This window comes from Tetrao urogallus, assembly GCF_951394365.1.
Source record: "Tetrao urogallus genome assembly, chromosome: Z".
Lineage (NCBI taxonomy): Eukaryota > Metazoa > Chordata > Aves > Galliformes > Phasianidae > Tetrao > Tetrao urogallus.
Genome location: NC_136816.1, coordinates 58,104,987 through 58,130,677, shown reverse-complemented (window position 1 = coordinate 58,130,677; position 25,691 = coordinate 58,104,987). Strand labels below are relative to the sequence as shown.

At 40.3% G+C, this 25,691-nt stretch overlaps 1 protein-coding gene across 1 annotated transcript in view; it reads right to left on the bottom strand.

Moving 5' to 3' along the window:
* The window catches only part of ANKRD55 (ankyrin repeat domain 55), a gene marked incomplete at both ends in the record, with an annotated part of 51,709 nt that extends 27,353 nt beyond the window's left edge, over nucleotides 1-24,356 (bottom strand). Inside the window, 6 exons of the mRNA XM_079548289.1 lie at nucleotides 5,170-5,298; nucleotides 9,118-9,178; nucleotides 12,759-12,868; nucleotides 14,942-15,072; nucleotides 16,739-16,861; nucleotides 24,317-24,356. Coding sequence (XP_079404415.1) covers nucleotides 5,170-5,298; nucleotides 9,118-9,178; nucleotides 12,759-12,868; nucleotides 14,942-15,072; nucleotides 16,739-16,861; nucleotides 24,317-24,356 — 594 coding nt within the window. The remainder of the gene's footprint in view (nucleotides 1-5,169; nucleotides 5,299-9,117; nucleotides 9,179-12,758; nucleotides 12,869-14,941; nucleotides 15,073-16,738; nucleotides 16,862-24,316) is intronic.
* Between the last annotated feature and the right edge of the window lie 1,335 nt (nucleotides 24,357-25,691).

Genomic DNA, 25,691 nt, shown 5'->3' with positions numbered 1-25,691 from the left:
CAGTGCTGCTTTAACAGTGAGGAAAAGTCTGGTTGGAATCAGATATTAAGAGCTACGCATCCATATCTCATTGTAAAGAACCATGTCACTATGAAGGAATTTTATATTTCAGCTGAAAAGATGCAATGTCTGTGATGGCAGCAGAGAACGAGTGCAGAGATAGGAACACCCTATTGTTTCTCTGCTCTCAGGGGAGAGAGTCAACCAGGCCTCATGCTGGAAAGGAACAACCCATAACACCATCTTCAGCTTTCTTCCTGCCAGTGATGCTTTGCCAGGAGTTGCCTGGAAGCAGCCCAGGCACTTCACAGGGTGTGTTTCTGATGGCAAACCAATATAAATTAACAACAACTCTACTGACGCCGCTGTAGTTACACTGGTGAGACGCGGCCAGCTAACAGAGCAGCTCATTTGTCTTCCCCTAACCCTGGTTCTTCAGACTCAGACACCCACTGAGACAGTGTTCCTTCCTGACAGAGGACAACCGAGCTTGGCTTGACTTTGTGGTAATTTTGGGAAGAGAAAGTGTTCTTGTACAAAATACTTTGTCTTGTTGTCCTTAGAGCACTGCTTGCCTCTGGTACAAGAAGGGTACACGGTGTTTCTAAAATATTTATGCTCTCAACACCCTTGTTGGTTGTTAGAAAAAGCTACCAGGTGACAGCCACAGAGGCATGCTTGCATGGCTACCGTATGTTTCTGTCCCTCTTGCTCTCTCCTTGCTCAAACAAAAACCTGCATGACATACTGGCCAAGTCTCTCCGAGAATTTTATTTTCACTTGGATTCTTGTATAATAAGTGCGTATGATTTATTGTGTTCCATGCCTATGACTAAAGTTACTTGGCAGTTTTCCTCTGCTAGTGCGTTGTTGTGAGGACTGATTTCTCTGGATGAGCTATTTGTTTACGTGCTTTGAAAAATAGGTCATATTTTTTTTTCTGCAGTAGCAGAAGGATTTATCCCATTCTGCTATCAGAGAAATTGAAAGCTTTACCTTCCAGTGCCTTTTTGTAAGCATAGAAAATTAGGACGTTTACAGATAAACAAAAGGTGTGGTGCATGCACATGACTCATGTTCTGGCTTCCACTTACAAAGTTAAACATAAACTGTGTGCTAAGAAGACATCTGGGAATGACTCTATGCTTCCCTGTGGCTTTTGTCCCCACCCCCAAATTCCTGCTAAGCTAAGTGGGAGTTCTGCAATTGATTTTCATAGAAATTTGATTGGCATGAATAGTTATCTTGTCAACAGCATGTTCGTGCTTGAAGAATCTACTGCTTAACAGTCAGTTATTTCATGTAAGGGCAGGTTTTTTTTCTGACGGTCTTACTGTGCTGGCAAGTTTGTATGTCAGTATTGTGCACTTCAGTGCCACTTACAAATCACAAAGGGTGCTTCAGCTTACAAGCTGGCATGAACGGAAGTGGGGAAGTACATGATAGCTAGGAAAGTAGGATGGAATAGCACTGAGGAATGATTCTGGGGATCAGAAGTCAGTTGACCATAGTGTAAAATTATTATAATCCTCCAAATTCAAAGCTTCTGATAGTACTGGAATATACTTGTTTCTTACTCAAAAGTATCCTTTTTGCAATTCCTCTTTCTCCTCATTTTGCAACTTGACAGCTCTCTCTACAGAGCCTTATTGCCATGCATGAGCAGCAGCTTTACCTTCGATGGAATGACAATATTTACCCAAGAAAGGAATTTTTTAAGGATATGACTAAACAAAAAATATAAAATGAATCTGTTTTTCATTTGCTTCTTAGCAGTCAAAATTGTCTTCTAATGTCAGTGACATGAAAAAAGAAATTGTTACTGTCCCTTAATAGCTGTCTCCAGGAAACAGCATGTAACATGGAGGAAATATACCCGTTTTTGCACATACTATGCAATGAACTCAGTTCGTACATTTTAAATAGCCTTTTGAGATGCCCTGAAGCAACATGGGTTAGTTCCTAGACATCCTGGAATGTCCGTGAGTTCACACCTTCCAAGAGATACAAAGATGTTGCTGTGCCTTCCAGCTGAAGGCAAATGAGTAACTCTGCTTTTCTTTTATAGTACATGTGAGATATTCTGGTAGTTCTGCTCGCAAGAAACTGGGAAATGAAATAATTGCATTGTTTCTATAGAGCAAATATTCCAGGTTTGTGATTTTTAAAATATTAATGCTGCAAATCAAAATATTTTAAAAAATCAGCAGTGTAGCTACGCATGGCAGAAAATTATATTTGATGGTTTCTTTTAGTTGCCGCTTTCTTTTTATCTAGAGTTTCACATTTCTTAGCTTTACAAGAAAAGATTGCTAGAAATCTTGGTTTCATTGTTTGTTCTTAAAATGAAAGCTGATATTTTTACATAATCATATGACTTTGGGAGCCAGAGTTTTAAGAAAGAGACAAAGAAACTTCTGGTAAAATTCATGCCAACTAGCAAAACAATGTAAGAAGCCTCCAAATCTTCCCATACTGTTTCTGAGATACTGATGATACTATTATGATATGGTGGCATGTAGTATGCTACTGTGTAGTAGTATTGTATATATTGTATTTTACTGGGATTTCAATGGCATCATTATTTAGGACTTAAATAGACTTTACATTTCATTTCAATACCAATTAGCAGGTTCTGGTTTTAAATATGATTGCAGGATCCCATCATTTGCTGATTGGAATGAAAGGAGGGGAACACCTGAGACACTCTTACTATAGCCCGATCTGTACCAACTCATATTTTATGAGTTATGAAAAATTTGACAGAAGACTTTCTCACTTCAGATGAAAATGATGTGTGTTTCCAGTCGCATTATAACACATTTGCATTGAAGGCATGAACTCAGGCAGGAGAAAGTTGGTAGAGCAGACCTGAGGCAGGTGAGGCTTCTGCAGAGCTGAAGCTCTGCAGCCTCTGTTTGCCTGGTGGGACACCAAGCACAAACATCTGTTCTTGGAAACAGGGAATGTGGAGCAATTGTTCTGTGCAGAATACTCAGGGGAACTGGTCTTCCAATAGTGGATGATGGTTTTTATGTGGTTCTGCTCTGTGTTTCAGCCCAGTGTGCACTGACTGCCTTTGCCCTGCAGCTTCTGAAACAAGTTTCTGTGCTGTGCCTGGTCTTCCCCTTACTGCATTTTTTAAAAATGAAATTAAACACAAGGCCCTATTCAGCCGAAAACAGGCCCCGCAGCTGTTACTGCCTGAGCTCTGTGAGGCTCTTGTGCTCTGGAGATATAAGTGCAATTCTTAAAGGAAAAATACCATCTTTCCAGGGGGTATGAGTGAAGTTATTAAACGTTTTCTGACGCGGTCTTTTCAAAGAGCATGATGCTGCCTTCGTCCTGGAGAGAACACTCATTGAACATACTAAAATGGATATGCGAGAATGATGATCCCATGCAGCAGAGATGTAATAGCAGAGAAAGCCATGGCTGTCCAGAGTGCCTCTTTCCCCTGGGCCTAATAAGGCAACAGAAAGTACTGGCTGAAAGTGTTTCCTCTTGGAAAAGCCTGTGTAAGAGAAATGCTCACAGTTCTATTCCATGCTCTGGTATTTGAACCAGCCCTTCTTGACCTGTTGTATGGAGAAAAATGTGGATGGAATAAATGATTTATAAGGCTCCATAGCAGGAATCTGACAAGAAGATGAGAACTGGAGTTCTCCTGCTCTTCTTTCTTCTAACTTACGAGAGCAGCTTGGGGAGAAAGAAGAGGAATTTGTAATTTGCCTCCAACTGAACCAACACAGACTTTGTGCATTTCCAATTTTACCCCCTTTTAAGAGTTGTTTTGCCAATCTGTGGGACATAGTTGGAGGCAGGAGTTAACAGTGGAGTTAAATCATAACATTCATAAAACAGAATCAGCAAAAGATTAAGATGAGTGTCACTCAGAGGATCCTGAAGGGAAGGGGATTTGCCTTTGTCTTTCTGTTTGGTAGGCAGCTCAGCCCCAGAGCTCTGATCCAGATCACTGCCCCATCTGTGGCTGCCTGCAATAAGTTTCAGATGGCTCCCACTGGAAGCAGCTTGCAGGAGCAAGCCTAGACAAAATGCACATTGGATTTTAGAATAGATACCTTTAGCATCCATGGCACAGTAATGAAGGAAGTAACACAGGTTAAGGCTGTTCAGGAATAAAGAATGAAACTTTTGTTGAAATAACATCAGTTACAAAGGTTAAACCATAAAGCATACGTGAACCATGGGAGTGAATCTGCGGTTGAAGCAAATAGGTTATTTGTTCTAGATATCTTTACTCATTTATAGTATATGGCAGCTTGGAGCTTTTCAGTTTCTTTGGTAACACTGATTTTTAAGGATTTGGATCAGGTGAGAATGCAAATATTTAGTCATTGTAGGAAAATGTTACTGAATTTTTGTTTAAGTTCTGTTTTTGCTTATTTGTTGTGCAAGTGTTTTGAGCACTGATATCAGAACTTGCTATGGCAAATGAGCAAGTAAAAACACATTTATGTGTCTGCTCTCCCCTTTTCATCCTGGTTGTTTCCTGCAGTGAGGCTTATGCATAACTTCTTAAAACAATGTTTTATTTTATATCAGTTACTATGACACATATTACCAATTGTGTAATAGTGTTTAATCTCATGTGCATTTATTTATCTGTGTTTTCTTGTTTGTTTTTCTTTCCCCTACAGTGACCTCCCAGGAGATTTTTATCAACTTGACTTTTTTTTGCATAGAAAATAGGGACACACAAGTCAATGTGAATTATGTTTGGCTCTTTTACTTCCTTAATTGCCACAAAACAGGGGCCTAAACGTTCAGCCAATTATTCCACAATTATAGTTGTTTAAATATGTTTTAATTTGCATTTACTGTGCTTTCTTACCACAGGTTGTTTGTGAGACTTTAAGTTGCTGATTTCTGCAACCTGGACTCTATGAAAAAATGTCAGCATGAGTTCAGCATGAGGCATACGGGTAGTCCCTGTGGGATAAGAAGTTATTCCGGAGCAAGAGTGCTGAGCCTATGTGAAGTATGCCTTGCCCTCCAGAGCAGGCATTAGATCCTCGTCTTATGCTCACCAGCAAAATGCTGAGGGTGTTCATGAGTGCTCTTAGCATCCATTTCTCTCTGCTTAGTTCAACTTGGTGATTGATTCAGTTCAAGCAACAGTCCAGTGAAACTGTGGTTGTAGCTTACCTGTACAGCCCAGTGCAGAGCGGTTTTGCAGTCTTTATCCACTAGAGTCAGGTCTGCTCCCTTGTGCAGTAGGGTCTGTGCATGCTGTGGCATGTTGTGGAAAGCTGCCCAGTGGAGTGAAGTCATTCCCTGAAAGCCACAAGCGCAGAGAGTAAATAAAGGTCATGCACGATAATGCCCTTTGCATCTCCTGTAGCTGCAGAAAAGCTAGACTGTTCTGAAACCACTGGGGATGGATTGACTCTTTTCTCTTTGCCTTGAACTGAAATAATTAGTTGCAACTTGCTAACAAGCCATAATAGGGAACCTTGCAATGATCTTTTCAGAGTCAATGCAGACAATCAATACAAATACAAAGGCTTCTTTCATACCTGACAGTAACTGTCTTAAATGATGTGTGATCAAGACCATGATGGCCGGGGAGGTGGTTCCTCACTACTAAGCTTGGGTCCAGTGAGAGAGGTCTGTTTCAGGCGTGTGCTTTGTCATAACACAATATGGTGTTTAACTCAGACCTTATCTTTAATTCAAAATAAGAATTATAAGCTGACTCTAATCAGCAAGCTAAAGAACTGCCCCAGTGACTCACAAAAGGACTCACAATGGAAACATCTAACAATTACAGTTCGTATTCAGAGAATCATAGAACCAAAGAATCATTAAGGTTGAAAAGACCTCTAATATGATTGCAACCATCAACCCACCATCACCATGCCCACTAATCATGTTTCTCTCAGTGCCACATCTACGTGTTTCTTGAACATCTCCAGGGATATTAATTCCTCCTCTTCTGTGGGCAGTCTGTTCCAACGCATTACCACTCTATCAGAGAATAAATTATTCCTAAAATCCAACCTGAACCTCCCCTTGTGCAACTTGAGGCCATTATCTCTCATTTAGGAAGAAAACATTGATGGATCTGCATTTTCATTCCATCTCAGGAGTGTTCAGTCTCTATTAATAGAATTCATGATGTGTTAATTTCACCTTCATCAAAACTGTTTTATATACCTATAGTTTATTCTATGTCCATAATACTAAAGATGTTTCTAACTCACCTTTTCTTAAAATTCATTCAAATCATTCAGATGTGGTAACTTTTTAATTTGAGCAGATTTGCTTACTATCTTTTACTATTGAAAATGTATGTCAAGGGTCTTTCTTCAGATCCAAAATGGCAAAAAAAAAACCCCAAAAATGTAAAGTGGAAAAGAAATTGAAACTTGAGTGGAACCTCATAAATCTAGTTAACAACAATTTGGGTTAAACACAAGCTGTAAGACATTAATGCAGACAAGCTTATTAGTGCATAAATACTAGAAGTGGTTAGCAGTGATAGAAATGAAAGCTTGAACCCCTTAACTTTTATTTCTCTGAACTATCAGATATAGTATAACTGTTTTCAAGTCCCCAGGTGGGTTAAATATGGGTGATGACAAAATAAAACAATTGAACAAGAGCAGTTTTGTTTTTAGTTAGGTTTTCCAGATCTTAATCATGGGGGTTTTTGTTTTGTAAAACCAGAAACAAGAATTTAATCCTGTCTCACTGAAATTAATGAGAGTTCTACCATTGATGTCAGTGGACATGTGTTTTGGTACTAGGGACCTAGTATCCTTGGTGGACTCTGAAGACTTGTGGGTGCTGTTAAGTGAGAATTCAGTGAAGTAATCTCCATCTGGGACATGGATCCTTGGCCTATCTCTGGACAGTCAGAACAATCACTGAAAGAGGGGAAGCTGCAGTTTATCAGGCCAGATTTTTGTCATCTATGCTCAGAATGTCGATATAGGCAAAAGGCAAGACTCTTGAAAAATCAGATTTCTGTTCTTACTATTGCTATCAGCTGAGCCAGATATAACATGAGAGTGTAAGAACTGTGCATAAAGATCAAAGTTTTCCCTAGTCCAGGCTCAGTAGAAAATAGAGGGAGACATTAAGAAATAAGGCTTAGTGATACACAATAATGTAACATCTGGTAATTGCACTAAGGACTTCCTATGCCATCCAGACCTCCACATGATAACCATGGATTTTGTGAAAAAGCATTTTCTTTTCATTTTTTCCTGTAGAACTGTTGTCAGATGATTTCTTTGGGTGTCCCCATCATTTTAGATGTAAAAAGCAGTGAATAATCATGCTCTTCGCATCTTCTCCATAGCATTTATGGTGCTGTGGACTTACATTATATTGCCCCTCTGACAGAGCTGAACATCCTTTCATAGTTTGTGTGTTCTAGTTATTGACCTGCCCGTGAAAGGAAACCATTCTATAATAATCTTTGCAGATCTTTTCTGTTCCTTTTGCTGTACACCCTTTTTCAGGTGACACTTGCAGTGAGCATTAAAGGTGTGGGCATACCAAGGATTGAGACAGAGCACAATGCTGTTTCCTGTTTTGCTCTCTTTTTCTTTTCTAATAATTGGTGTGTTCCACGTGTCCTTTCAGAGCTCCCACAAGAGCACAGAGGACTGAGCTGGTGGTAGTGGCACACCCACATGTGGGCCTGCTGCGGTGGCAAGGGCCAGCCTGCTCATACCCATCTGACGTGTACACCTTCATCGTCATCTGTGCTTTTCAGAGGGAGCATGGGGGTGATAACAGAAATGTCAAAGCTGCAGGGCTGTGAAGATCTAGAAATATGTAATATTAAAATAATAAAGTTCCTAAATAGTGCATTTATGAAAAAATGTAGGGCCATAAGATACACAAAAGAAGAAAAAAAGAAAAATAAATGGATGTGGATGATTGGTTAGCAGTTTGACAACCTCAGACGGAATCTAGCAGATGGGGACCAGAAGCAGTCAGCAGCTGTGTTTGCCTCTGCGAAGTATAGTGTGATATCAGTTATGCTCAGATTCCCTGCTTTTTCAGGGAATGTTTCTTTCTATCGTGATCTTAGAATATTTTATAAGTACATCTACAGAAAGCGATGGTTGTGGAAACCAAATGAAACTTTCAGATGTATTTTTTACTGTGTGTGTTTCTGTAAAGCAGAAGATGGGAAATCTGAATTGCTTTGCTTTTGCCAAGAGACCAGCTCTGTTAGCTGAAATCATCTGTGAGGATCCACACTTTTCAGAAAACATTGAATATTCAGGGCTTAATACTGAGAGTTGAACAAATGTCTTCCCTGTGACTGTGAGCTGGATAAAGTTCCAAATTGCATTCAGTGATGCATTGCAATCACTATGGATTGAAATTATCATCCATGATTCCATGCAATTCATTAGCAATGTAACTCTATGCCAAGACAAACCAGATGTCTGGTTGAGGTTGTTGTGAACAGGGTCTGCAAACCATCCTGTGGACATGGGAGGCTCATGTGAAGAGGGAAAATTGGCAGCCCAGTGGTGGATCTGGCACCGTGGAGATAAGAAGCATCTTTGAGTGTTTGCTAGTGTGAAGAGAAACACATGGAAGGACATACAGAGTCTCTCTTGTGCCTTGGCTTCTCTATCTGGACAGTACATCTGGGGAGCTGACATTCTCCTGTGCATGCATGCAGGGTGCATGATTTGAGGATCAGACAATTTTTTTGTCTGATTTGAGGATCAGACAATTTTTGTCTTTCTGTAATTCTCCGGTGCTATACCAGGTTTCTGATATTTTTCTTGAGAACTTAATTCTTGATGATGGGACGTTAGGAAAAAATGAAAATTAAGCCCATTGTCTAACTTAGGAAGAATCAAAAGCGGTTTATGCCTTGGCAAGTGAAAGAAGAGACTGGTTAAAATAATTGACAGAACATGGAGAAATTTTATTAGTCTTAAGATGCATCATGCATGGTGGGAAAAATGAGATAGGGCTCTGCAGGCTTCAGCAAATGCATTATGGAAAAATTTGGCTTATGCATACTCTCATCATAAAGTTCAGTGGACTCCTGAACAGCATGAACTGTATGATCCCAGGGCCTGGGACAGTGGTTTATGGCACAAGCTCACTCACCTCATTGTCCTGATGATTAATTTCGCTAAGATTCGACTGCTGCAGGAGCACGTTCAGCAGCCTGTGGAAGCAATGACAAGCAAATAATCAGTGTACAGAACGGCTGAGTAAACCTGAAATTTTGACATCATTTGGGAAAGAAGACGTGCAATTTCAAGACAAAGCAATCTTAGTGATGGGCACAGGTCAGAGACTTAGGTCTGGGCTAGAAAAGCAGTTAAGACTTTATAGCATACTGTAACAAACTGAAGTTTTGTCCTGGGAATCAAAAGCAGATCCACTAGGAAGTATTCTTGTGGCGATTCTCAGGGTGAATCAGAGTATATTATACTAAATGTGTGCAATTTTTTTTAGACATTCATCCTCATTCTGTTTCATAAAGTTTTAAACAAACAGAAATGTTAATGTTTACAAAAGTGTTTGTAGTGCTCCTTAACTGTCAGAGTAATGCAGTATTGTGTATGTGCTTGCGTGTTTGTCTGTATACATGCATACACACTGTAACAGTTACACATGTACTAACCAATTGCATTTGCCAAGGTTTTACAGTATTTTTGCTGGGATAGAGCCACTGTCGTGGTATAAAATAAGCAGTGCACTAGTTTGCTTTTGTTATGGGATATCAGACTACAAACACTCCCCTCTGGTGGAGGGATCAGCTACGATAAAATAGTCACTGAAATATTAAGTGCAGTGATATTTTTAACACTGCAAAGGCTTTGCTTTTCCTTACAGCCTCCTATGAAGATATTCTGAAATCACTATAGCTTTAGAGAATGGTTATGGTTATAAAACATGGTTATGTTTCATACTGGAAGAAAAATTGTTTCGAGTAGATGAGTAGATGAGTAGACCACGGAAATGACATAGTCTGTAACAAAGCCAAATCACATGGATGCTGTGGTAGATGTACTGTTCTTCTGATCTTAACAAAAGGAAAGTGAATCCTTAAATAAGATCATAATGCAAAAATGTGGCTCATCTGAAGGTGCAGATTTGTAATAAACCTGCAAAACAGACTTTAAAAAATTATTATTAAGTATATATAATAATATATACTTTATAATATAATATAAATTTATATATAATATATATTTATAATAATAATATATATATATATATATTTTTTTTTTGCAAGGATGTTAATAGAAAATTAAGTATCACCTTGAAGTGGGAATTCTGATAAATGAACAGATAATGCACAGATGAATGTATGCAATCATGCATTGATTCTCAGACCTAGGATACTAAATAAAAATCTTTTGTTAATTTTTTGTTAATTTTTTTGTTAAAATCATCAGGGCAAACTTCCAGTACATTTTTCATATTGAACTGTGTTCGTCAAATCTTGGAGTGTTGCATGAGAAATTATTTTTTTCTTTTCTCAGAAATAAACAAATAGATATTATTCAAAAGAATTTACTGTTGCTTAGGGATGATTTGTCTGTTCTGCTGAGGAGAAATCTGAACTGTTTGTCAACTGTTTGTCCTTCAGCGGACAGGAAATCCAACTTTATTTTTTTTCTAACTGGCATATCTCTAAACGGTGAAGACTGTGTAGATCCCAGCACTTTATTAGGGCATCGAGTTCATTTACATATGAATACATTCACTTGTAGTACATGGGTGCTACACCTCCTTTTCTTAATCACACAATGAATGAATGGTATTGTGGTGTCAAAGAATGGAAACTGAAGAGAAAGAATTTTTATAATTGTTGAGATTAATTTGAAAAAAGCAAAGTAGTAGAACAGATTTTATAGTCAATTGGGTCAACCAACCAGAATCTAAGAAATCCACTGTTTGAAAACAAGTTGAAGTAAATGAGGGCTACTGAGCAAAGATAACATGAGATTACTGTAGTATACTTGTAAAACCCCTTTATCACAGTTTTGTGATCAGTAAATTACACATTTCTGTAGTTTAACCTCAGATATCTTCAGGGAAACCATTGTAGAGAAGGACATGTCACTCTTTGACTGTAAAGCATCTGTCAACAACTCTTGGCTCCCTTATATTCTCTATGTATAGATATTTGGCCATCCTGACTGAGATTTCTCTGTTACCTGTTCTAAAAGCTAGAGAGCAGTAAGTTCGTGGAATCCCTTTCCACCTTTTCTCAAATGTAGGATATGTATTGATGCAAATGAATCCATTATCACATTAAGATGTAGAATCACAGAATCACAAGGCTGGAAGGGGCTTACAAGGTCACCTAGTCCAAACTAGCTGATCACAGTCTCTGGCATTCTATGTGGTTCATGCACTGGAAACACACAGGGTTTAGCAGAGCATTCCCAGATTTTAAAGTGTAGCTGAAAAAGCATTTCCTAACACATCACTACATGTGCCTTTTTGGTAATGACACAGCATTCAGGAGAATGGCAATGGCCAGGATGGAAAAGCTTGGCATGGGTAACCCCAGATGGCAAATGGTGTAAAATAATTGAACTGATGACAAGTTCCTATTTAGAGTAAAAGTCTTTCTGTGTCCATGAAGAGTATAGAAAATGTTCAGGGAGTTCTGTGTGTACTGCTAAACTATAGTTGCACCCTTTTGAGTAGCAGCATGGCAGAAATGTACAAATGCAGTTTTCAGTTGGAATATGATAATGCACTCATACTATCGCAGAGGCTTCAAATTATTTCCTCAAAGTAATGCACGAAAAACAGTGATGAATGTAGAAAATGAAAAAAGCTGTCAAAAAGACTGTGAAGTAAGATCAGCAGAAGTGCAGAGAGCTCTGATGTAATGTGGTTACAACAAAAAAATCATACTCTCCATGATTAAATGTTTTACCTGTCTCCAATGTCCCCAGACATGACTTACGTAGGAAACATGTTTGAACGAATTTATTCAAATGTACAAATCAAGACTCAAAAAGCCCTTCCTATCATCACGGATGAAAATGAGACAAAGAATCTTTCTTACAACTTCTGATCTACGCATGCTTTAGTTATTACATCACCATCAGTAAGAGTAGTTAAAAATCACAGAATCATATAATCATAGAATGTTTTGGGTTTAAGGGACCTTTAAGATCATCTAGATCTTAAGGACACCTGCCACTAGACCAGGTTGCTCAAAGCCCCATCCAGACTGGCCATGAATGCTTCCAAGAGGGGGCACGCACAACCCTAACAGTAAAGAATTTCTTCCTAGTATTTAGTCTAAATCTGCCCTCTTCCAGTTTAAAATCAAGATAGTCCACCAAACATCTGCTTCCCCTTTACAGGGGCTCAGAGAAATTGTCGTGTGGAAAATTTTTCACACATATGCCATACTGCTTGGAGGAGACATCCAGAAATGAAGCTTCTTGTAAAATTTCTCTTGGAAGGTAGAGAAGGGCTGACGGAAACCTAGAGTTTCAACTTCTTTTATATATATATCTTTTTCTTGCTTTTGTGGCTTTGTATTGGTCTCATTTTTCTTGGCTATATCTGTTATAGAAGTGTTGTGCAATGCTTTTTCTTCTTTCTATCCTCTGCTCTTTATGATAACCATTAAATGGAAGGGCAAATAACAAGTGTAACTGTCAAGGCTAACCTTGTGACTTAGTCTCTCCTTTGAACTGTGAAGCTGAATTGAGGACTACCTGCTGAGATTCAATCAGCAAAAGCTGCGGGATCCTCAGACATACCTCACGTCAGGCTCTGCAGTAGCAGCGTGTAGTGGCAGCCTCCCGTTTTTATCAGGTATGTTTTGCTTAGCACCATTTCTGAGCAGGCTGACACAGCCTTCCAACCAGCCCTAAAAAAGAAATTGTATTATGTCAAAGGGGAAAGTAAAATACATCAGGCCAGGTCTTTGCTCAGTGGTTCTTGCTTTAGCATGTCACTGGCTGTTTCAGCCAGCTGAGGAAATGGTCCTTGGTTTCTCCAAGATTGGTCTTAGCACTGAGAATTTTTTCCTCTGGAGTCTGTCTCAGATTAATTCATCCATTAAAACAAAGTTTTATTTACACCACCTTCTTTTTTTCTGCATCTATGGCAAGTACTGAATGTGTAAACAGTCATTAAAAACCTTCTAATTCCTGTAAACCTAACAAATGCTACACATATTCCTGCGTGTGAATTTAAGTGTACCAAGTTATACCAAGAAGTGAACACTTAATCTAATTTCTTTTATGGTATATTAGCAGGGATATCAAATCAATACTAATATGCCTTAGAGTGTAGTCTTCTAAGCATTGTTGCAGAAGTTTGAATTAGTGACAATGTTTGACTGAAAACAGCACCAAAACAGATGGGATGAATCAGTTCTTGGATTAAAACCTTGTATTGATCACCTCCACAAAACAACAAATAAACAATCTGATTGTGATTGCATAAATCTTTCAGTTCCAGGAAATGCTCCAGGAAAAATGAGTGTGTGTTTAAGTATTTTCTTTGAACCTCTGCAAGCAATCAATAAAGACCATTTCATCCAGTATGATCTATGTTGGATCAGCATTACCAGCATTTATAGAGAAAAAGAACAATGGAATCAGAATATATCTGTTGTGGTTCTTGGTGGAAGTATGACACTACCAAATTCTGCATGGGATTGTGAGCACAGAGCTCTGTTCAATTTGGTTCTCTGGACAGACATCACAGCCAAATGCTCTCAAGACCTCTGATTATATCCATCACAGAAACAGAAATGGAAACTTTGAAGCCTGGGTGGCTTAAATCCTTTCCAGTCATTTCTTTTTCTTCCCAAAGAATATTTTTTCCCTGTGGGAAAAGAGGGAGGAAAAAAGGAGCATGATACTAATTATGGGATTTTTTTTTTTTTTAAGTATCTGGCAGAGGAAATGTTTGTGCTGAAGTAAGTGGGACATGCTCCTTGCACTGAATGAAATGGTCTGTTTTGCTACTTTCTACACATATTTTCTGGCTAAACATCTAACAGCTGAGGAGAAGCATCATTTTCATACTGAATTTGCAGGAAGAAATTAGATGCAAGGGATATGATTTAATTAAGCTGCCACTATTTCTGCTCAAAAGTACTGGCATTTATCCAGTCTGTGGTCAACCCCTCTGACCAGCTAACATGGTCCCCTCTCCATGCATGCTGAATTCCTTCCAGTGTGGAACAGAAGACCAGGGAGAAGAGGACAATAACTGTGTGCTTCAGATGGAGAGCACCAGAGCACCACATCTCCCTTCCCCAACTTCTTCGTGGGATGTCTTCCTCTACTGTTGCTTGTAAGTGGGTTAATTGGGAGATTGGATCACTTAAGATCTGCACTGACACCTGAAGCACCTTGCTCCTGGCCATTCCAGGTCCAGCTCTATAGTGGAGAGAAAAGCAGTGCTCAGGTGTGCAGGTAAACATGCCAGCTGACAACCAGAGTTGAGACAGAAATGCGCTCCCTGCTGAGCAGTGAAAATCTGATACTGAGAGGGAGAAGGGAGAAGTTAATCTGCCTATAAAGAAAGGAGGGAACTTCAAGCTCTTTTCCAGTGCACAGGAAACCACTGGCTTTTCTGAAACCATGAAGAGGACCCTGGACGTTGTGAGATTCCCACGCTACGTGTTGATTTTGCAACCAAAAGATGAAGGACTCTCTGAAAGCAGTTCTGATTCTTTTCTCATAATCTTACAGAGCTTGCAGCTTTGCACTATAGTAAACTTTACATTTTCACTGCTATCTAGAAACAAATCATAGAATTGTGGAATCACCAACATTGGAAAAGATCTCTAAGATCATCCAGCCCAACCATCCACACATCACCAATATTTCCCACTAAAACATTTAGTCCTTTTTTTGATTTCTATATACAAATGGAAATCTTATTTGCTCAACCCGTTTCTTCCTCCACCCCCCAGTCCTGATACCAGATAAGTTGCCAGAGATAAACTGGTACGTCCACATGCATCTTGTGTGTTAATATTGGCTCCCATCTTCAGTAACAGCTTCACTGTATCGACCTGGCGCCCTGACACAGCATGCATCAGAGGTGTGCAACCTGAGGAAGAAAGTCAAATCACACAGAATGACAGAATTGCAGGGGTTGGCTATTCTTTTACAATTTTTATTTAGTCAAAGCCATAAGATAGAGACATTTTCTTATTTGCTGAGGTTAGCGCTGGCAAACTAACAAGCCTTTTCTCTCGCGACTGTCCAACAGCTGTACTCAGCTTTTTGTGGGCAGGCGGTAACTCGGCAGATTACCACTGATTACAAAAAATAGCATAGCGAAAACACTGCCTCATTAACTCTGCATCTGGAGAGAATATTTGTTTTCTACTCTCAGGATTCCTGCATGAACTATTGGTTTCAGACACTGAAAGCTGATATCCTTCAAAATGAATAGTCACCAGGTCACGCTTGGCTAATTTTCTCAAACCCAGTTTCATCCTGTGTTCCTGTGTTCAAAAAATATATGAAATCAAACCCTGTTTCATGCAAAGATGTGTGTGTGTCCGATGATTTTTAACAACTTAATTTAATGAGTGGATTTGCCTTGGGATAGTTTTCTCTTGGTGAGAACTTATTTTATATTCAGCAAACCACTTCTGTGCTGGAAAAAGACTGAAATCCGCCTTCAGACTTATTATGCAGATTTTCTTAATGTTCAGTATTATGATATTACTTAACTGCTTTCCCTTCCTTCCATTCTTTTAACTGCTGAATAACAGCAAAGATTTTCCTGCAGAATCTGACAGAGCAATTTAAAATTACTAAGCTGGGAATAAACCTGAATGTTAGAAACCATAATATGCAACCAGGCACAAGTGAAGAATAATGATCCTTTCTGAATTCACTGAGATTGCTGAACAAGTATACACTACTCAAAATAAAGTTATGTCATATCTGCAGGATATGGACACATGTTTTGTCTTGCAAGATTGATCTTAGTTACATTTGCTCATGCAAACCAGAAAACAAGATTATTCTGAATCTGAAATGCTCCTCTTTGCTGATCAGTCTGCCTCCATTCATTGCCCTTCATATTGGCAAGGATTGGAATATACAGGGTTAATCTCAACCCTTTGAAAGAAGTTGCAATAAATTTTTTTTGAATAAACAAAGACTTCCTTGAGAGAAGCTTCCATAGATCTGTAGCTTTAAATCACATGGGAAATAGATGCATGTAAAAATCAACTCAGGAGAGTGCTTTGTAGGAACATTACATAGTAAACCAAGCAAAAAGGAAAAGGAGTGCAGTCTCACATGTTATTTTGATCATCACACATTGCATGGTTTGCCTATGGGCAAAGAACCACAAAGCAAAATATTGTATTTTTTGGTGCGTGTCTGTGAACATGCTATTGAAGTGCAAATTACTGGAACCCTTTGCTCTAAGGATGTGTGGAATGTATGGCATTTGGCTTTGATAAAAACTCTGTAATGACAGAAATTTCTCAGCATCTTCTTAAAGGAGATAAAATAGCTTCTTGTTAATGTTCTGATTATATCAAAACAGCTTATTTCTATCCGATCGTGCAAATTCAGGATGAAAGAGTATCTGGATTATGCATTTCTAGAGGATGTTCCAAAGAAAAACAAAAGTTTCTCATATCCTGCTTCTAAATATAATTTTCCAAGCACGAGAATCAGGACTTAAAATGGAAAATTTAATGGCAATCCAAAGCAGGGATTCTCCTGAGAAAAAGCTCAGCCTTGTTTACCCTCACTGTCGCAGCACTCCAGGATGGAGGGATCTTCTCGAATGACTGCAGTCAGTGTGTTCACATCACCGTTAGCTGCCGCCTGGTAAACCACAGTCAAGTCAGTCTCTTCTGCTACATCACCTACAGGGAGGAGTGTGCCCATGAGTAAGCTGGGAGCAAGTGCAAATGATTAACAGTGAAAATAACAACACATTTCACTGGAATGGTATGACTTGAGATGGAACAAAGTGTATCCAAAGAGCACTGTGGCTTTTATTAGTCATTTCAAACTTTCTTCATCATTTGCTTCCTCCAAAAACTGTTGGATGTAAACGTTGAAATGGCATAACAAAACCTCTTTGAAGTTTCCACTTCTCATGAGAAATCAAAAGAACATTAATGGAACATAACTTGAGAAACAGTGAAGTAAGGACTGAACTGGCTCATCTTGTGCTTGACTGCACTTCCATGAGAGAGTTTGGTATTGAAATACAGGTATTCTCAGCTCCTGCGCTTTCCTTGCACCCCTATAAAGATGGAGGATTTATCCCTCTCTCTGAGGTGTTTGGGGAATGCTCTCTGCATGGGAGTGTGCCTCCAGCAGCTCTGTTTTGTGTTAACAGTGCCTGTGCAAAGGAAAGTTAACTATTCTTGGAACCCGTGACTAAGGTATATTTCTTGTACAGTAAAGGGTACATTTCTGTTTGCTCTGCAACTTTACTTGCATGGATAGAGGGAAACTAAATAACATAAAACTCTGTAAGAGTTCATCCCCATTAACCTTGCATTAATTATTTACACTAACTATAATAGCTAATTCTAGCTACTATAATAACTGGCTATGAACTTCAAACACAAAAATGTTCCATTTCAGTTTTGGTTTCAAACGTTTTCCTGTGTTTCCAAATAATGATGTTGGACTCTGATTTCACAGGCTGGCACTGTCAGGCTGGGGGACAGTTCTCAGCCTGTCCCTGGACCTCAGTCAGCCCCGAACTCATCTCTCTGAGTGCTGTGTCCAACGAGGACAGCCACAGTCCTGCCACAGAACCAGTCAAGGGCTGGCTAAAGAATGCATTCAAATGCATTTTCATAGAAAGTATCAATACTCAACAATGTGACTGTCATTAACGGGTTGGAAGGGCATAGTTCTGCACATTTTCTACTAGTGATGGCTGGTGGACAGCTGCAGCTAATAAAAAAAGCCCCAAGCTCCATATTCTGAATAATATCTCTTAGACAAAGTGCTATAAAACTGTCTTGCTCCTCAGCTTCTAAGTTTTCAGAGCAAACATAGAACAAAAAGCAGAGCTGCTTGAAATTACAAAGGCCGTGCCAAAAGGAGACATGTCCTGTTTAAAATGAGGAGTGATGCAATGCCACATGCAGTCTTCCAATGCCCTCAGTGAATCTGTGCCTGTGTGACATTTTCTCAGTCCCCTGCACTTGCATAGGAGTACAGCTACCTGCATGAGAGAAGAATGAAATGGCAGAAAGGCACAGTTCCATGACAGAATATATATATGTATGTGCATGAAAATGTCATTGGTATTTCATGAGATTGTGAACTGATATTAAAAAAAAGGGTTTCTATTTTCAGACATAGGCATTGACCATGTGTTAATATGTATTTAAGCATCTATCCAAATATAATATTCACAAACATGAAGATAGCTGTTATGAGGTAAATTTTCAGAGAAGGCAAGAGAAGGAAAATCTCTAATCTGGTTGTGAGGCAGACCGTGGGAGAGAGCTGAGGAAAGCTGAATTCAAGCAAAATCAGTTTCAGAGGCAACTAAAAACATCCCTCACTTAGATGGTTAATTTACGGAGAAATGATGTTTCGGCCTGTTGTAGAGTCTTTCCTAGGCACTCAGGAATCAGTGGCAATCAATGACAATCCATGACAATCAATGACACAAGCTCTAATTTTTCTTGTTAGAGTAGGTTACTAACTTATGTTTTAATGTTTATTTCTTGCTTTTTTTTTTTTTTTTTTTTTTTTTTTTTTACATTTTATAATTTGGAAACATTTATTGCAAGTCAAAATGATTAGCTGCCAACTTTTAGTAATATTTTCTTGGTTGGGATTGGGATTCTGTGCTTTTAAACTCTGAGAGTTGTGCAAGTATGAGCAATGTGGAGCAGCATGTTGCCTTCATTATCTTGTAGAGATCCCTGAGTTCAAACTGCACTATTCTTATGACCTTCCACCCAGTGAATTTAATAAAAAAATAATTATTTTATATGGCTTTCTCAATGGAAGGGCAAACTTCACAAGCCTATCTTAGTCCTGGATTCCAACCAACCTTTCCTCTCTACAGGTAATGTTAACACAACAGATCTTTGTTTCCAGAGGAGTGAGTGAGATGACTTGTGGTAGCAAACTCTTTTGATCGTAACTTCCTTCTGGGCTGCACATCCCATGCTCCACATGCCTTTTGGCTTCAGGTGGGCTTTCAGACTCCTAAATCCAGCAGTCAAACGAGTTCATTTTTTTTTGTTTGAATCTGCTGTTATTATAAAATGCTCTAGTGTGCACTGTTGGTTGGCTACAATCTCATCTTTAATTTTGAAAAGAGAAGTTTCTTATCCCTGCTGACTCAAAGAGAAGTACATCTGCAGTGAGCTGTACCATTCACCATGGCCACGGGCCAGTGCTAAAGAGCAGAACTGTTGCCCTGCTGCTGTGCTGCTGTGTTAGCAGAAGTAAAGCTGGTTTCTAAATAACACCATAGAGTCAAACAAAGGAAAGACAGGTTAAAGACTTTTCCTCATGCTTGTGTTTTCTGGAAATAAGAATTTGTGAACTGTTCAGGAAAAAAAAGAAAAAGATAAAAAGTAGATGTTTTAAAGAGAATTTAAAAAGAGTCAATAAAAAAGTCTCTTTCATAATCAGTGTTAATATTAGCACATTAACGTAAATTATATTAATTTTTTATGTATCTTTTTGAGTGGTAAAAGATCCTTAAAGTTGATTTTAAAATATTTGCCATTCTATTCATACATGGAAAGGGAACCTGGTTTAACTCCACACTGGGCTTTTTGTTGTCACCCACAGGTGGCCTTCTCTGCCTGCAACAAAATCATCACCCTCTGCTGTAAAACTTGGCTGCCATGGAAAAAATGCAATCAGCTTCTACCCTGGGAAAGGCTGGTTTGTCGGATCTGGAGCCCTGGATTGGGGCTTGGGAAAACTGGAGATCTGATAATAAATCTGTCTTCAGAGGTGCTCAGATTCCTATTTCCTCTCCACTCCACTTACGCAGTTTTCCTTTTTCCTCTCCTGACTCGTCTTTCAACTTACACGTTTGATACAATTCTTGGTTTCTACTCTGCTGGAGATTCTGCCATTTGTAGAACTAGACATTTCTCTCAGGAACTCTGACCCATGAGCTGCTGAGACAGATCCAAAACAAAAAGCGTGTTCCGCAGTGCGCTAGATGGAAAGCAAGGAACAAGGCAGAGGATCATCACAGGTGTTGTTCCTGTTGGCCACCTTTCAGGGTTATGCAGGAGGTGCCATGAGCACTGGCACACTGCCTCTGACAGCTGCATCTGGTGGCTGATGTATGGGAGAGGTATGGAGAAGCTGGTGTGGGGGAAGAAATCAGGTACAGACTGTGTAACAGAGTGGCTGACCCCTCTGATTCATGTACATTTAAAACTTTTTTGCTGTTTAGAATCATTGAATCATTAAGGCTGGAAAAGATCTCTAGGATTATCAAGTCAATGCATCCCCACCATGCCCACTAACCATGTCCCTCAGCGCCACTTTAATATGTTTCTTGAGCACATTGTATGTTCTGTTTTCCTACTGTGAGTCAGGAGCAGAGTAATCCAGTAAGAAGAGGAAATTCTTCATCTCCTGAGCAGAACAGTTGCTTACCTGAAGGGCAAACTGAAAAATGAAGGCATGGAAACAAATCTGAATCTGGGACAGATTCCCTCTGCCCTTTTAGATTCAAGTGCCTTATCCCCTGTGCTTTTGCTTTCCTCTGAGCAATTGTCCTCCCATGCAGAGAGATGGTGCAAAGCTGAATGAATGATGGATGTCTGAATGAACAGTCTGCACCTGCTCTAGCAGAGCATGAACTCCAGTTCTGCTCGGGAACAGTGGCATGAAGCCAAGATTAGGTTTTGCCCTTCCTCACCAGAAGACCTGGCTGTCAGAGCAGTGAGGTGCATGGGACATGCTGTTCCCTTGGTGACGGGGGACACTGGGCCAGCAGAAACTAAAGAGAACTGTGTGGTGCATCTAGAATAAGAATGGGCAGACACTAATTCCAGTTCTGGAGCATGACCAAGGATGGGGATGGAGTTTCCCTAACACAACCTATGTGGCTTCAGTGGGGAGAGGAGCGGAAATGGTTATGTGGTATTCTGATGCTTCATATGGCAGGGACTAGGGAATTCCAAGAGCTCCTGGGTGTCATTCACCAGGCTGCACCAGGCTGCAAGTGATGTAGTCTCCTGTTCCATCCTCCTTTAGCTTAACCCTCCCAGGAGTGAGGGCACCTGTCCTCCATTTGCAAACATGTTAGCTATACTTCTGTGGTTTTGCTGCCCTATAAATGCAAAGGAGACTTAAGCTGTCTTATATATGTGATATTATGGAAAATATTGTGCCATTCGTGAAAGTGATCTTCAGGAAGTCCATCTCACAGCCTGTGTGTGGAGCAAGGGTAGGGAAAAACAGCTGTGAAGCTTTCTTTCATAGCTAAAATTCTCAGTAAGAATCACAGCTAAAAGCCAACCTACTTGAAATGAGCTGCAATATTTTAAAAATGTGTCATTTGTCCCAAGTACAATAAAAGCCTTTTGGTCTGAAAGGAGGTGCATAAAGAAACATACAGAAAGATCACAGGATTCACAGCAATGAAAGTATACTCAATTAACACTCCTCTGACTTTCATGTGACAAGATTGTGCTTTACGCAATTTGTGATGTCGGCTGAACTGTTATTTTACAAAGTGGCTATTAGGTGTTCATAAGTGCCTGCTTTCTACTGCACTGGATTTGTAAGATCCAAATAATGTCACTGCATGTTAGCTGACTGTACACAGACTTGGCAATGATGGATTCAGACCCTGATAAAATTAATGGGCTTTTAGATCTGAAAGCTGGATGACAGGATAATTTATGTTCACCAGCAAGAAGAAATATTTATACATACAATTTTCTGCCCTCTTTCAGTAAGCAAACATACTGTATTCCCACCCTGCACCCAGTAGCCAAGTGCCATATATCATTTCCCACTGCTTATCAGCAGATGCTGACAATTGTGTGATTTCACCAAGAAGACGCTGCTTACTTTCACCAAAGCACAGTGAATCCCGGACAGCAACTGAAATGAGACAATGCAGTCTCACTTTGCTGCAATTTACCATTACAGACAAAGGTCTGCATCCACTGAGCATCCTCTTATCCACATTCTCTGATGTTTTAAATAATACAGCCACTCTGGCTGTACTGGGGTAACCGATGTCAGCATTGGTGGGCCCCTCCTGGGCTTGGCACATGGGTGAATGAGTGCAGATGTTGGAAAACATAATTCAGTCTATAATATTAAGGATTCATTGATTGTTCAACAAAGTAATATAATCCCTGTGTGTATTTGGCTGTGAATGTGGCCATCCAGACCTTTTCCTGATTCCTTTGTTTAATTGTTAAATATCTCAAGCCAGGTACAGCACCTGAATGGCACCGAGCAGTACTGAGAGAAGAGGAAAGGCTTAGCTTCTGGAAGTCTCGCTCTGCTACCAATATTGCTGTTCGTAAATAATATAAGCTACAGATGAGGGATATCAAAAGAATTGTTGCAGAGAGAGTGTGATTTTTTTTCTTCACCTATTATGGGAGGAATTTTCTGATGACTGGGATTGAGATGGGATTGTAGGGGAAGATATCAGACTGATGTATGTTGATCGGTGCGTTTAATACATGGTCTGCATTCTGTCATTCTCAGAAATCGCTCCAAAGAGTAACAATGCTTCTTCTCCTTGCAAAAAGCTCTTCATTAAATTGGTAATATGTCAAGGCACTCGATGTTATTTAGCGAAATTCACCATATGCTTTGAACAGAGCTGTCTTTGCGACTGGGTTCAGTGTCCCTTAAGTGCTGCTTCTGCTCGCCCGCGCCCCACGGCAGCCTGCGGGAGGGCGGGCAGCGAGGCAGTTCCGTGAGCCGGCAGTCCCGCGGCCGTGTGCTGAGGGGCAGCGCCGGAGGGCGCCGTTTGCTGGGAAGATGCTGCACGAGCAGAGGAAGGTGGGGCTGGGAGAGGGTGCTGTAAGGGAATAGTGATAGGATCAGCGTGGAAAATGTCCCAGCGAGAGGACAGCGGCAGAGCAGGAGTCGGGAGGGTACTGGCAGGTATTGCCTCCCCGTTCTCTCAATTGTATCCGGATAAGGCGGTTTGGATCAGCGGTCTCCTTCACTGCTCTCTGCTCCCCAGCCCTGTCTGCTCCTTCTCCGACCCTGCTTACGCTCCATCCTCCTTGCTGGCACCAAGCTCCCAGTCCAGCAGCCAGCCCCGCAGTTCCAGAAGCGCAGGGTGTCCCCGTGCCCTCGCTGCGCTCAGAGCAGCACACAGCGCTGCGGCAGCTGGAGGGCAGCTCCAGAATGGCTGTTGGAGCTGCTGAAGATCGGACAGATCACCTCCGTACTTCTGGAGGAAATGTTCCGCGCGTCATTTGAACATGACCCACGAGGTCCTGTCCCTGTTTGTGTGGCACACAGCCCCTCAGTACCCTTGGTGTGGGGCCGGCATGGCCGCATCAGCTGGGGCACTTTGCGAGAGTGTGCTGGAAACAGCGGCGGCCGCTGTAAACAGATAATTTTGCAAGCTGACTTCGAGAGAAATTTATTGCAACACAGATGAGCAAACAGTGACTGCTTTCTGCTTTGAGAACATAAGAGGCATACTACTATATTTTTGATAGTGCATTAAACAACAAGAAAGAAAAGCTTGTCTAGGCAAATAAATGCACAACGTTCATTCATTTAACTTAAAAACAGACAGAAAACAGGCATTAGTATTTCCATAGCAACCTTATCATGTAGAAAATCTTCACTTCGTGGCATTTAAGGATATCTTAAATTCATAATTATGGCAATACTTACCTGTACGGCTAACATTTACTGAAGCAAAGTCAATCACTCATCACCGCCTAGTCCTCTTAGTGTATACAAACCAGCAGATATAAGAAAATAAGCTATTCTTATTTTTTCTCCATTTTAAATTACTTTGTTTGCTAATGTTTCTGTTGCCATATAAATATGCGTGTTCACAAAAGCACAAATATACAATATAAGCAAAAAATCTGTATGTTCATTTATTGATGTTGATGTAAGAGCAACCAAATACTTTAGTTTATCTGCTAAAGTATTTTATTTCTGTATGTAAATATAGCAATAGGCTGAAATATCTGTTTCTGAGATTGACAGAATTTACCTTCTCTGTAAGCAAAACCAATTTCCATGAGACTTGATCTTTTCCAAAAAATCTTACCATTCATTCTGTCAGGGAATCTTAGTGCATCTGCATGGGAAGCATGGGAGCACCGGAGGTTTTGAAATCAGAAGAAGAGACTTACCTTTATGCTGGTCAAATACAGACGAGGAACTGAAATCCATTGTGGTCTACCTCAATATTTGCAACCGGACTGGGCAAACACCACCTCCAGGGTTGTCGAGGAGGAATCCCATATATTACTATAAACAATGGTAGCTGTTGCCAACCTTCTTGTCAGAGAATTAAACTTGCTTTATGTCTTCAAGTTGTTGTCAGGGCAAGGACATTATCACCAGCCTGATGGGAATAGTATAATCTGTTTGCTGTGCTCTTAAAATGACATCCCTGGAAGCTTAGCTTTTACAGAACACCTCCAGTGAGTGAATTTGTCTGTGAGCATCTCCGAGAGATGCTGCAGCTCGCCCAGCCTCAGCAGCAGAGTGCTGCCTGTAGACAAACAAGCCTCAGAGCGTGAATGGGATTGTGCTGGTGCACAGAGCATGTGCAGAGCTGTGGTGCCGTGCGGGTGCAGCCGTCCTCGTTTTGCCGGCATGTGCTGCGCCCACCTGGCCCTGTTAGTGTGGTGCTGCGGTCACCGTGCCTGGGGTGCTTATCTGCATCATCATTTCAGAGATTACCTGTTTGCTGACTTAACTGTGGTGTGCAGAATGTAAATAAGGAAGCTATTGCTATACCTAATTAATATGTAAGGTATAATGAAAGAGTGGTTCTCGAGAACTGTGAGCGCATTACTATGGCTGAAGTGGGTAGTGATGCTCCAACAGAGCAGTGCAACAAATGCAGCAGTTCACAGAGGGTTTTCCAAATCCTCTGCATCCACCAAACTGACAGCAGATTCATGTCTAAAAGCTGCCTTTTTGGCTCGGCCTGTACCTCCCTAAGTTGGGAATTCAGATCGTGTGCTATATAAAGGAGGTTCCCCTGGTGAACTTCATACTAGGATGTTGCCATGGCAGAAATAGTAGTAAGTAGCAATAAATGGGCTGATACTCTGTTTATCTGAAGCAGATATTTGCCCAGAGTAGCAAGTGTGGCTGGCAGCTTGGCGGCATGTAAATAATTTTGTACTTGTGCAGTGGAATAGACATGCTGCTACTGCTGAGTAAAGCAAGGCAATGCATGAAAATTAAGGAAGGCAAGGCACTTTTTGTCCATGTTTGGTCAGCCTAACAACCCCCTAGATGTTACATATTCATTATATTCTGCCGAATTGACCAACTCTATTGTCTACAGCAGTTACCAGAAACATAACTTACATGTAGGCACTGTAGGAGTTATATCTGCAGCTGATTCACATCCCAGGTATGTGAGTCTGAACCTAAATCAAAAATGTTTGGAAAAAGATTATATTAAAAGATATATAGCAATACAGCCTTGACAGGTTGAACCAAGCTGAAATTCTCCAAAATGTGACAGTGAGACAGGCTCTGCCTCTT